General features: G+C 39.6%; 1 protein-coding gene across 1 annotated transcript in view; it reads right to left on the reverse strand.

Moving 5' to 3' along the window:
* Nucleotides 1-14,360, reverse strand: part of EP300 (E1A binding protein p300) — a 60,062-nt gene that overhangs the window by 10,406 nt on the left and 35,296 nt on the right. The window contains 12 exon segments of the mRNA XM_036400432.2: nucleotides 344-490; nucleotides 1,051-1,201; nucleotides 1,863-1,930; nucleotides 2,935-3,012; nucleotides 4,448-4,504; nucleotides 6,577-6,657; nucleotides 9,107-9,195; nucleotides 9,744-9,983; nucleotides 11,205-11,323; nucleotides 11,870-12,026; nucleotides 12,924-13,112; nucleotides 13,602-14,045. Of these exon segments, the coding sequence (XP_036256325.1) occupies nucleotides 344-490; nucleotides 1,051-1,201; nucleotides 1,863-1,930; nucleotides 2,935-3,012; nucleotides 4,448-4,504; nucleotides 6,577-6,657; nucleotides 9,107-9,195; nucleotides 9,744-9,983; nucleotides 11,205-11,323; nucleotides 11,870-12,026; nucleotides 12,924-13,112; nucleotides 13,602-14,045 (1,820 nt within the window).

The raw sequence follows: 14,360 nt of genomic DNA on the forward strand, positions 1-14,360 counted from the left end.
ATGCTATTTTATACATCTGAAGCATCCATTACAACAGCAACCTGCAAATCCTCTGATCCTAATTTACCTCCAGAAACTTGGCCATCTTTTGATATCTCCCTAAAACTATTCACCCCCTTCCTTGAAAACACAGATCAGTGATCCTTAAGGCAACTCTGTCTTCCAGCCAGCGTCCCCAGTAAGAAACAACTCTAACATTACAAGAACTACTTTGTTTCTAGAACCTAACAGCACTCACATCAGAGTCTCACATAAGCAACAGAGAAGCTCTATGCAGAACTACGGGAGGTTCATCCAAAGGAGAGAGCACCAAGGTAAAACAGACTTTTGTGGGGTTCCTCACCTTTGATTGGGTGGAGGGCAGTCTGAGCCATACTCCTGCACGTGCATGCCAAAGAAGCACAAGTCTACACCATCGATCTCCTCAAAGGCAAAAAGCGCTTTTGTTCGGTACGGGAAGGACTCTGCCATCTCGCCACTGTCTACGAACCTGCAGAACAGAGGAAGGGAACACCAAATATATTCACACATCAGAGACTGCATGTTACTAGGTGAAGGCAACAAAAATGAGGGCTACTCTAAGTGTAATTTTAGTGCAATTTGAAAGTTTAATGTTTACAGACTACTCAAATATGAGGCACCCACTTTTTACTGTGAAAAAGAACCACAAAAATTATTATGCTGCTGGAACACCTGTTTGTCACTACTTGGCTGGTGATGAGGTTTTGAATACAACAGTCTTTTTTGACTGGATATTAGAAAAAAATTCTTCATGAAAAAATTTCTTCATGAAATTCTTTAATATCTAGTATTGAAACAGCCTGCCCAGGGAAGTGTTTGAGTCACCATCCCTGGAAATATTTAAAAGATATGTAAACGTAGCACTTTGAGACATGGTTTAGCAGTGGCCTTGGCAGTGCTAGGGTAACAGCTGGACTCAAGCTTAGAACTATTTTGCAACCTAAATGATTTTATTTAATCAAGTGTATCGTGTAAGTACAAACAGCTCCCACTTCCACAAAAAGAAAGCAAAATTAGAAACAAACATACCTTGCTTTCATTCCTGGTTTTACTTCAACAGTTTTGTCAGATGCATGTACCACCCTAACTGTGACCTCTCCTGCCTCAGGGTGATTCTGGCGTCTTAGGAAATCATTGACTCTGTTCTCCAGGAAGGTACCGAGTCTTGTAGCTGGTAATCCTGCAGGAGGAAAATACAGCTCTAAACATATACAAAACTGAACTGATCATATGTGATTTCTCTACTCAGATGTTAGATGAAAAATGACTTTTAACACATGCAGTATGCTAACATAAATTAAAGCTTTATCTGTAAACCCTACCACTTCTAGATGGGGTGAGCTGCTTTTTCCCTGCAGGCACATTTATGGTTTATACATTATTTAAATGAATAAAGAATCTCTATTTCAACCCAATTTCTACCTTGTCTTAAAAGTCAATCACAATTAAGGTTTCTCCTGAACAGATGTTATTAATTACTTAAACTGGATTACAAAACACTGCTTTCAGAGACATCTTCAGAAGCAGAACTTGCATTTGGAAGTATATTCTATCTATAAAGCCACACTAGCCAAGTTAGTATCTCCACTTACCAAAAGAATATATGTCAATAATGGAAGTGCTCTAAAAGAGTTTGTTAGCTCTGTAAAACAGAATGTTAACTAACACTATCACCTGTGAACACAAACACTTTGAACACTACAGAACTGATGGTCAAAACTGACCAAAGGTAGCCTCCTTGAGCTCTTAAAAAACTTAAATAAAACACAAGCATAAAAGCCACCTCTTCCCCATTCTTAACATATTATTTAAATTTTTTGGTGCAAGTGTCAGAATCTTACTTTTAGCAGAGAATTTGTTCTCTTTCCTGGTTCGTCCTGTTTTCTTTAGGCAGCCATCACAGACAAAGCTGAAGCAAAAAAAAAAGAGAAAGTGAAGTCGCCCCAAGTCAGACCAAGTTCTCTAGCATTCTACCATTAGAAGCAAAACCTTTCACCAGATCTTATCTGATCTGGAAAATACCTTAACTGAAATTTGAAATGAAAGCACAAAGAACAGCCCAACAGTTTCAGAGCTGCAGAGGAGGATCTAAGCTCCAGGTGCTGCACGCTCTATCAGTTGCTCACATCACCACTGGAAAGCCCAGGGAAGTCTCCACTGGCAGGTCTGACAATACCAGCTCAAAGTATTCTTGGTGCAAATAGGCTCAAACTGCTGTCTCTGATGATAAAGACACTGCAACACCAAGCATAAGGCTGATTTTTTTTTCTAAATGCCCAAATACACTATAGACTGAAATGATTCTATGATTCTTCTTCACTTACAGGACATCACCCTCTTCTGCAGCAATGTGGATGGGACAACAGAATGCTAAAACTGACACTCTTTGGACAAGAAATGGGACATTTAAGCTGTTATAAATTCATCATTTTAAAAGTTTTTAAATCAATCAGAAGAAAACACATGTTGATCAAGAACTGTGGAGCATTTAAAGAAAACTATATTTTTTAAATTTAAATTTATTCTGATCACTGAGGTCAAAAAAGTTGATTCACCTGTTAAATCCTTGTTACAAAATTTTTTGAAGATGGCGAAGCACTATGATTTGTAAAGAAAACAGATGTATCTGAAACTGTTATCAGAACTAAAAACCATCTTTTCATGAAGGGCTAGCATTTGTAAACAAAAAGGCTGAAATGCTCTTTCCACACAAAGAATAGGAAAACTTGACACACAACACTGTAAGATATACTGTCTAAATTTGATATTACCCTATAGATTGTATAAAATTTTCAGGGAATGTAATTTCTTCCATTAAACAGTCTTTTAAATATAACCAATATAAGGAAGTTTATACATGAGTTCTACCAAATAGTAAATATGCTATGGACTTAATAAGGAGAAATTCCTCACCCAGAAGGCCAGATTATCTCATTATGAAGAACACAGATCTGATGCATTTTTCTTCCACACTCTATACATTCAACAAATCTGTACAAGGCAAAAAAGGCAAAGGGAAGCAAAGGTTAGTAGCATCATTGCTTGCTTGTGTATTTGTAGTACCTTATTAGAGCACTTCTAGCATTTAGGCTTTTGAGTCTATTTAACACAGAGGGAACACCTGTGCTGAGAACAGCCTTCAGAACAAATTTAGAACCTGCCAGCTCAAGTCAGGCAGACTGTGCAGGGACACGTTATTACCATTTGCTTGCCTTACCACCATCCATTCATTTTTTTTCAAGTAAAGCCCTTTTTTTAAGGATAAGATCTGCAAACTGCTTGTTACTATAGAGAGTAGAGGAAAATGGATTCACCCATGTCAGAAAGGAAGAACCAGGTGAAATACCTGGCTGTTAGTTGCCCCACTATGCTTGAACCCTGGGGTATATTGCAAATATACTGCAGAAAGGTGAGAAGGAAGAACTAGAAGCAAATACTGAAGTCACTTTCAGAAAATTAGCAAAGATTTAAGGACAACTGAGATATGTCACATGGTTTGGTTCCCAGATGTTGGTGAACATAATTATCCAAAATACCTAAGGTTCCTTCAGGTACTGGGACAATCTGACTCCTTTAGAACATGGCTGTCTAAAAGTTTGAGACTTTGAATGAATAGTTGTAATCTATGTAGTGCATGTGGTACCACACTGTAAGTTAGGCTTATATTCTATCTTCACTTTAACAAAGGGAAAGAAACGTTATGAATCAAGCTACTATTCTCTCCTTCCCACAGCCCTTGTAAAACAGAACAGAACTGGCTGACCTTTGTGCCTTTAGAAGGATGGTGTGGGAACAATAAATATCCTTTTTCCTCATTCATTTGAGAACTGAGATAATGTTTGCAAAATAGCAGCATAGGTGTATGATGAAGGACCATGTAAAGCAGCTTCAAAAAACTGCTCAGGAATATCAAGAAAAGCAGCTGAGTCACCATCATCTTCATGTTACTGAATGACTACAGTTCTGCTTTCAGAGCAGTACAGAATAACTGGCTGATTCAAAATATAGCAACTTTTCCTTCTACTACGGCTGCCTGTAAAATGCAGCAACTAGAAACACCAACAGCACTAAGAGCTGCTGCCAAATGACTCAAATCAGTTCTGAGACTTCACCATTCACCACAACCAAATGTCAAAGCAGAGCTATCTGCATTCATCCTTCTGTTGAATCTACGTGCAAGACAACAAAATGGAGTCATTTCAGCCCATACATCCAGTGTTAGTGCTCCTCAAGCACAGCCACAGTGATTTGTGTTCTCAGCACCGAATACCAGATCTGCTGATTACTGAGCAGCCCCTAGCAACTAACAGAGCCACATGAAACTGAAAACATTCAAAGACAAAGCTGATGGTGAATGAAAAAAGGGTATCTTACAAAGTATTTGTAATAAAATGAGGATCATTCAAAGAGTGACAGCAATACTTACAGCTCAGGATCCAGTGTATCATTTTTCCTTTTTGAAAACTGTTCTTTGTTTATCGTGCTATGGAGAAAGAGGCAATAAAACTCAATTTTAACACAAGACAACAAACATTCATGCAATACCCACACCTATCCACAAACCAAGACAAAACTTACAAGCAGAGTTTTTATACACTCACTGGCACTACAAGGGAAGTTATTATATTTTACACAGTGACAGACAACTGAAGTGTATGCCACTCCACTTTGTCCATGGAAAACATTATTTTTCTCTTGTAGAGAGCAATATTGTTCCCTTATACAGTTTAACTACAGGATAAATATTAAAGCTGGCTGATAATTCAAGTTTTGGATAGGTCTGATCAGTATTTAATGGTGAAAAGACTACTTGATATGCCTCTCATATTCTATAGGCAGAATTCCAATTATCTTTGATTACTAGGTTAGGTTATCTTTTTTCAGATTCCCCTAGCCCTCCTCCTACATCAACTTCGAAGGATAAATTTCAGTTTCCAAACCCTGCAACCCCAGCCCAGCCACTACAATGCATTATTTCTACCTTCTCTACATCAGTTTCAAGGCCTAAAATTTCAACTTTTTGACAGAAGTTTTAAATGACCTGGTTCAGAACATACAATAATCAAATCTGTGAGAATTTACCCCAAAGAATGTTCTGCACAACATGAGAAGATCAGTATGTCCCTCCCTGAGAAGTAATGACACAGACTAACTCCAAGTTGCATAAGATTAACCTTCCTATCTCCTCTTATTTCAGTATTTATTCTGAATTGTGCCACCTGCAGAATAAATACTTGAAGCTCCTTATGAAATAAATGATGAAATTAAACATCTCAATTACCTCAAATTATTCTTATAATATGGTAGATGGAACTTTAACAGGACCCACCATGCATTTTCCTATGATGTACTCTAGGACTCTATATTGAATCAATTTTGGATCTCTGCTTCCACTAGAATAGCAATCCATCTACCCACAGGGACATGAAATGGTCCATTGTACTGACCAGCACACAATATTTCTTCCTTTTTCCTTCCAGAAAGGCAGGTCACAGAACCTTAGGATGGTTTGGGCTGGCAGGGACCTTAAGAGATCATCACCCCCTGCAATTGTCAGGAACACCTTCCACTAGACCAAGTAGCTCAGAGTTCCATCCAACCCATCCTTTAACACTTCCAGTGAGGGGGCAACCAGAACTTCTTTGTGCCATCTGTTCCAGTGCCTCACCACCCTCATAGTGAAGAACTTCCTCCTTGTATCTAAGCTCCATCTACCATCTTTCAGTACACTTCAGTACATCATCCCAAGCCTAAACAGATATTTCCAGTACTGTTCTCTATGCATCCATTAGTGCATCCAGGATCTGGTTCCAAATGAAAGTTAACTCCTTTTGTCAAATTACCAACTTCAACAACTCTCCCTCTGGCTTCAGACTTTTCCTGAGTTGTTGCACTGCCTTCCTCCAAAGGGATTTCTTGAATAGTCAAACAGTAACTGTTCGGCACTCATCTGTCCCTCAAGGACTCGAAAAATTCTGTTTCAAGATTTTTTTGAGGTATGAGAAGGGTACAGCAAAACGAGAGACTGTGACAACAGTTTGCCGCCAACATGGTAAAATCCATGCACAGACTTTTATTGTGTCCTCAACTACTGCACAGCATTTCTCATAGGCAGATGGCATTTCTGTATTGAAATATTTGTACGGCAAAATGAGGTTGCCTGCTTCTGGTTTGGATGAAAAACAACCTGACGTTGAATACAAGTTTAATGGCATAGCTAGGGTATAAAGAAAATGGTATGTCTGATATTTCAAGCTATGTCTGTCACACACTTGCCTGCAGGCATGGTTAATTTTCTGCAATAGAATACTTTCACTTTTTTTCAGGGAAAAAGCCATTTTCTTCTTTCCCTTCTATTGGTACAGTTGCAATTTTAAGCACTAAGTGCTTCTTTTTCACTAGTTTAGTCAGTCCAGGTTTGAAAGACAAGCACATGAAGGATGCATCATCCACCTTCTACTAGGCTAAAAACCTAGAGCTGAACCCCCCTTCCCTACAGAAAGCACCACGACAGAGCTCAGGAAAGCCCAGCCCGAGCAAACACAAAGAACTCACGTTTGAGGTTGTGATGGGTCATCTCCCAGAGAAACGCTCTCCCCTTGGATTTCGTTGAAGCACTTCTCACAGAAATGATACCTGTCAGCAAGAAGGCCATATTTGGGTGAACTGCTCCGTCCACACAACACAGCCCAAGTCAAGCAACGGAGCCACCAATCACAGCAGGCCAAGGAAGGGACAGGAGCAGAGAGCAGGTCATCAACGGCGACAAGGATATTCAATGATGCGGATTTATGGGCCCCACATTGGGTTTGGTTGGTTTGGTTTTTTGGTTTGGATTTTTTTTTTTTTTGCGCAATCAAAGCCAAGTGCAGACAATGACAAGCATGAAGGAGAAATTAAAAAAAATAACACACACACGAACAAAGAAATGGGGGTTTGCAGGACAAAAACAAAAACATAGAAGCAAGACAAGACAACACAAAGCAGAAAGCCAAGGCAAAGCACAGATTAGCATTAAATCTCTCAAATGGGTTCACAAGCAGCAAACGATAAAAACAAATTAAACAAGAGTATTCCATTTTAGCATACCCATACCCTCTTCATTTTAATAATCCATGCCACGTACAGCAAAGAATTAAAATGAGACAGGGGAAAGAGCAGAAGGAAGGAGGAACTGCTACTCTGACTTGTACATCAGCACAGCAGTTCTGTTGGGAGGAGGATCTGCAGGAGATCAATGGAAGAGAGGTAGTCTTCCATCTTAAATGCTAAAAGGTCACAGAATTCTCTCCCAGTTGAAAGGAAAAGCTAAATACCAGAAACTTTAGGAACAATAAAATCTGTCCTTAAAATTCTTACAGACTAATAGAACTGTCAAACTCGATGTTAACTAACATGAACTAGACAGAGAATGCTCTACATGGATATGACTCTGCCATAGCCCAGTCTGCACATAGAACAGTCCAGCCATCACTACAGCAAGCATTACAGAGAAGGATTTCATTTGTACTTCAATAAAATAGAAATTAATTCAGGATTCTACCCTAGCCTTCAAAAAAGTTCTAAAGCTGTGGCTTCTCCATTATAAAGCATGTTAACTGAGTGCACAAGGCAGCTAAAAATAGAAATTAAAAAATTCAAACAAGTTCATTATAAAGCCATACTAATCTATGTTATTAGCAACTGTTAGGCTGAAAAGACAAGTCTCAACCTCCTTTCCCAGTTTTCATCTGAGATAATGCAGAGAACAATACTTCTGGAATTATACATTTCAATCTATAGATATATGCATGTGTATATATGATGCAATCTACAAGTCACATGTAGGCACCTGTTACAATGCAAACTTTCCCTTCTAACATTTGCAAACATGTCAAATGTCAGATTTCTGAGCAATAGTCTTTTGGGGCATCTAGTACTTGCCTATGGACAAACATAAGCAGAAGATACTGACATGACAAGACAAGCTCTACTCTACATGCAAGTCTAAAACTACAATAGCTATTGTGGGGTATTACAGGACTAAATAAGTAGAAGAAGCTTAAAAACCATCATTTGCTGCTATAAACCTTTATGAAGTTTTAAAAGGCCAAGATATAACTTGCATAATCTTTGATTGCTTTCCTCTGATCAGGTGCTTAAAGAAACAATTCTTCAAAAACATTGGCTTTCAGGTAAAATCCTTCATGGTTTTGTCATTCTGGTTTGTTTTGCGGCTGGTATTTGTTTGTTTGAGGTTTTAGAATGAATGGAGAGCAGGAACTAATAAATTGATAGATCTTGGAGTTAAGCAGTTCTCTGCTCTCATAGGTTCATTCTGATGGCAGGCAAGGGAATATGGGAATGTTAAAGCATGTGTTTGCCTGTTTCTTCCTGCCTCACTTCCCCAGAGATGACCTTCAGAGATGACTAGCAAGAAACCTCCTTTCAGAAGTCAAGTAAGTTTAAATCCTTAAATAAACCCCAAGTAAAAAAGGATACTCAAAAGAACTGCAGAAGGGACAGCATTTTACAGAGCTACTGATAGCTACTGCCAAGACAATTCCCTTTAAAAAAACTTTGTAAGAAAAAGCAAGCATCAATCTGCTGAAGATCTGAATACACAGATCTTCCAGTTAAGATGTGCAATACAGAAGTAAGTTTGCTCTTCAGCATTAAAATCACAAGAAAAACCAAAGACTTGCCAAAACCCAATATGTATTATGAGCACCAATACACTTTCTGCATAGTCTACTCAGTGTTCTGCATGAAAAATACTGCTGCACAGTAGGAAGTAAAAGCAACAGACTCATATATATGATTTGTAGGTAATTGAAGATATTTAATTAAATGCAGGATCAAAATGTAGTAAGACATCACATTTCTGCAAACAAAGGAGGGAAGAGCAAAGGCTGCAGTGAACTTTTGCTCAAAGAAATCATTATTAGCACACAAGGAAAACTATTCAAGAGCACTTCCAGCAAAAAATTTTATCGTAAAACATAAAGGTGTACACATATAAAGAGGGTTTCTATGTAAATACACGCATGCCTGTAACAGATTGACTGCAGCATGCACAAAACTGCACCAGCTGAGCTTTCCTTACCTGTTCTGGTAACTGTAGTAAGTGGCATCTCGAGGGATCGTGCATAGCTGTTTGCCATAGCAACACAAAGTCTGTGGCGAGAACTCCAACTGCAAAGAGGAATGGGTCACCTTAGTACTCACACATTTGCACTTGCTCTCCATGGGAAGCAAGTGTGACCCAGACAGTGAACACTTCCACCTTACTCTGTGCACAGATCTCTCTGTACAGCATAGTGTACAAAGTGCTGTTCCAAAAGACCTTGAGTGGGCTGTTATTCTCCAGTTAACTCTTCTCCAAAGACAGAAAGCACATCAAAACAAGGGAAACTATTTCAATATACAGTGAGATACAGAACTTCTGAAGGAATAAAACCACACCTGTTTAATTTGCAATAGCAAAAGTCTGTCCTAAACAAAATAAGCCTTCTGTTGCTGACTTTTTCCCCCCAAGGGCTTACATATAAATACATTATTTAAGGACTAGATAGAATTAGAAGATCCACAAAATGTTCAAATTCAGATTATTCAGGATTGCTAAATCCTGGTAAACTTCAGAAATTTTTGACACACCATAACTGATCACAACTTCAACTGCTATATTTTACCCCCTCAATTCAAGGAAGCAAGAAACAGACTAAAGATATTTACTTTCTTACCTTTCTTCCACAGCAATAACCAAGGCTCTGCATAACTGGGTCAATTTCTTGCTCAAACACCTCTGCCAGTTTGGAGCAGTACTTGTACACCCGGGATGTTTTGCGGTTATACAACCAGGCATTATTGAACATGAGCCAGATGTCATCTACATATTGCCATGGCTCCTGATACTGTCCTGTGTCTAGCTTTCTCTTGATAGTAGAAAGATCCATGGGGTTCTTCACTATGTCAAAATAATCCTGCAAGAAAACACAGCACATCAAAACCCTCCTAGAGAACTGTGTTTTAACATGACAGCATGTGCATTCTCAGCCTGTAAATTCTCATCAAGAAAAACAGGTTCCTCCCTGACTTGATTGTCAAACTGCTTGTGACACACAGAATGCAATCCCTAAGTAATAGCATATAATTCCCCAGTGCTTTCTTTTCATTATTCCTTTATTTCGCAGGTTGTTCATTCACAACTGTTGTTCATTCACAACTAATGAAATCAAGTCACTCTAATTTTAATCAGCAAAACATCTATTACAAACAGTAGAAAATGCCAATGTTTTTGCAGCCATAGTGATCCAAAGACTTACACAAGAACATTAATATAAAGCAACTGTTTTCAGTAGCCCAGAAAACCTAACAAAAATAAATAACTTTATGATAAAACTTATGTGTCCTCTAAAGAATGCCCTTTTCCAATCCACCACTGATTACAGTGCAACATCTACAAAAGTCTGCAGAATGACAGCCAATTGAAAGCTTGTTAAAAATATTAGCAAGTGTATAAACGCTTGTAATATAGCAGGCCTTGAAATTTTGCAGCATCTGCTTTAAAAAACCGCACACCAATAGCAAATAACTCTTTCAGGCAAAAAACATCACCTGCAGCACCTAAAAAGGACTTCTACATCTATGTATTTGTTTACATTTTGTAAACTTGTGTGGTCAGTTCAGAGAGTTCAAAAACACAGATCCTTAAATGATAGTTGTCTTCTCAAGACAATTCTAAATCAAGCAGAAAATTTAACATAAACAAACCTCTAACTTAAATTGTTTCTTCCTTTCCTATAACAAATAATAATCATTAACGGACATTTTTAAGTGGGTTTTATCTGCCTAATTTCCCACATCTTCGGAAAAGATTTATATATGATGAGAAACAGCTATGAAATTCAGCAATAAGAGAATCACAACATGAAGCAACAACCATAAGAAGGCCATACAGCACTGGGGTTCTGTTGGTAAATCATTCCAGTGCATGCTGTATCTGCTTATTTAGTAAAAGGAACACAGAACCAAACAAACCTCCCTAAATCAGACCTTGTCTATTCCACTGCCTAAGTTAAACCTTCCCAAACACATCAATGTGAAGATGTTAAGAAGACAGATGTAAACTGTTCTTGAACAGGTATGTCAGAATACAGTAGTTTTGAATTAAAACCAGGAAATTGTCTTGCTAAGACACTCACAGGAATTCCTAGTAGCTGGGGATCCACAGGCTGTCGAAATGGAAGAGACTCTGGATCCTGACGGTAAAGTGCCTCCAGTGTTGGCATAAGTGCCTGCCGCAGCTCTTCTGGCTTGAAAACTGTGGAAAACAATCAATGTTAGAAAGATAGCAGAACAGCTGGAAGGAAGAAACCTGCTAGAAAATATCATGTCTGTGCAAAAAACCCATTCATTGTCTGTCTGTCTATGGTACTTAAGCATGGCTTCTTTATCCTCTGCAACACTGAGTCCTGAGGAGGATATTAAAATGATCACCTGAAGAAAAGGCAACCATAAGATGACATTGATGAGTAGAGATGGTTCACATTCCAGATACATCCCCTCTTGGAGGCCCCAAGAAAAAAAATTGTCTACAGAATCTGTAACTGAGTATTTCAAATCTCCATTGTATTGACAATTTTACTAGGGCTTAGCGTCTAATTCTAAAGGCTTAAAGAACTTGCCCAAAGCCAATTATAAGCACATGTATTATTAGATATTTTTGTCCAGAAGCCACAAGGAACAATCCATATAAGTACCACATAATCCACTAAGTACCAAAAAGGAAAGCCCAGGTTTTTTTCCTCTGCAGAGATTTCTCTAGGGAGATGCAGTGAATTTAAGTAAAAACAGTCTTTCTACTTACTTTTTTTCTTAGACTGCCCAGCTGCTGGAGAAGACTGAGTTGCTGGAGTAGTAGGTCTTTCTTCCCCCTCTGGTACTTCAGTCTTAATTTCAGGTTTCTTCTCTTCTTGCTCCATTGGGTCGGGTTTACATTCCTCCACGACTGGTTCGACTTTAGCCTGGAAAGCAGTTTGGAGCCTGTCACTTGAATCTCCTGGCCACCCATCCACATTTCTGTCCTTTAAACCTATCTGTCATGTTGCCCACCCACTCTTCTAGTTCCTTTGTAGTCAAAACTCGTCTAAAACTTGAGCAAACGTGTTAGAATCCATCTTTAAATACTGCACAGCAGAACTGACGAGCTGCTAACGAGTTCTAAGCTGCAAGTAGACACACGGGTACCTCTTCAGGCAGTTCTAACAGACTCTCATACAGCAGAGCTGCCAGGATGATGTGACTGGCAGCCACACTCCTGGCTGTCCTTAGTGACAAGCTGTCAAAGCCCAGTAAAGCAGCCCATCATGTACATATAGAATCATTTAGGTTGGAGAAGACCTTTAAGATTAAATCCAACATTAATGTGGCACTGCCTAGTCCACTGCTATGCCACATCCTAAAGTGCCACCTCTAGACATCATCTAAATACCTCCATGAATGGTGACTCAACCACCTCCCTGGGCAGCCTGTTCCAATGCTTGATAACCCTTTCAGTGAAGAAACTTTTCCTAATATCCAGTCTAAACCTCCCCTGGCACAACCTGAAGCCCTTTCCCTTCATCCTAGTATCTGCTATTTTAACAGCTGTGGACTGGCCCAAGTGCATCCTCACACTGGCATTTACCAAAGCAAAGCTTCATAGCAACCACATTATAATGGTCCTTTCTGTGGCCACTGACCTCTACTACCACAATTTCACCAGAAAACAGACCCTTCTTTAGGAATAAGACAAAAGACAACAATCAAAACTGCAGCAGCAGCAGGTAGCACCTACAGCTCTCACCAAATTCTAAATGACAGAAAGCATCCTGCAGTACTAGATGAAGGTATTCTACCCAACATCTGGTCAACAATCTCACCTCAGATTTCTCCTCCATTTGCATCTCTGTTTGTTCTGGTTCCCCTTCATCTGTTTTAATCTCCATTTTCACTTCCTGCAAGGGTGGCTGCTGCTGTTCTGGAACAGTCTGCTGAGAGTTCACCTCTGTGCTGCTGGTGGATGGGGGGTTGGATACCTGCCCATCAATGCTCACAGCTGGCTGTGAAAGCTGAGGGAACAAAACACATTACAAACAGGCTTCTAACAAACCTGTTTTCCTTTTCTAATCTAAGTTTTACCTATGCTACATTTCCACTGAGTTTAAAAGCACTCTAGTCCTTCTATTTGTTTTCCCTGAAGAATACCGTGGTCCCACAACCTCAGCTATTGGAAAACATGTATCAGAGGCATGCACTAGAATGCCTTGTCTACAGAAAATGGCATTGTTTTCCCTATAAGTCCTATGCATATGTTTAAGTAACCAAAAACCTCACCCACGTTTCAAAGTGAATTTCAAAACATGTACAAGAACTCTGTAATATATTTCCTCTCTGGAAACAGCAAATGATCTACAGACTTGTCTTGATGGAAAAGTTTACTCCCCAAATACAAAAAAACCACCCTATTTTAATATTAAACATGCCAGGAGCTCACAACTGAAAATGAAACCTTGCACACAAACATTATCAGGGAAAGCACAATTAAAGTTTTTCCTTACAGGTGTTGTGGGGTGCTGAGGTTGCAGCGGTGCTGTTGGTGTGGGAACAGATGCAGTGGTGCTCTGCTGTGACAAGGGCTGCTGCTGCTGCTCTGCAGAAGGGGTAACTGGAACTGGAGGCTGCACTTGTGGAGGCAGCTGTGCCTGCGGAGGCGTTGGAGTCTGCCTCTGAGGGGGGTGCATAGTTTGGGACTGCGGTCCGGGTGGCATTGCCTGAGGAGCAGGAGTGGGGGCAGCGGTGGCAGCAGCTGCTGCTGCCTGCTGCTGCTGTGAGCCCAAGCCTGGGGGCGTGTGGTGAGGTGTTGGGGTTCGGCTGGGTACCGGAGAAGGAGAATTTTGGTGCATGGGAGGCTGTGGAAGAGGTGGGCAGTGAATATGGCTCCCTTGAGAACCTGGAGCCATTGCAGGAGAGTTCACAGGACAGGAAGCGCTGGTCATTTGTGCCTGTGGGAAAACAGGTACACATTGGCAGTGACTTGGAATAGAAAAGCAAGAGAAATTACTGTCAAATGTCTGCTTTCCCACAGCGTACTTTAAAAACGTGACAAATCATCTACTTCACTTTTAAAAACTCTTTCAAGAGCAGAAATGGTCTACTTGATTTATTTTGTTCTACACAAACATAAGGCTGTTTTATAAGTTATTCATCTCTCTTAGAGAAGTTTCAATAGAATAGCTCATACTCGTTGATACACTTAAAGAATGGCACACCTACACTTCCAGTTTGCAAAACATTTCTTTCTAAAACTGCAGATTTGT

The sequence above is a fragment of the Molothrus ater genome, chromosome 5, assembly GCF_012460135.2.
Source record: "Molothrus ater isolate BHLD 08-10-18 breed brown headed cowbird chromosome 5, BPBGC_Mater_1.1, whole genome shotgun sequence".
Classification (NCBI taxonomy): domain Eukaryota; kingdom Metazoa; phylum Chordata; class Aves; order Passeriformes; family Icteridae; genus Molothrus; species Molothrus ater.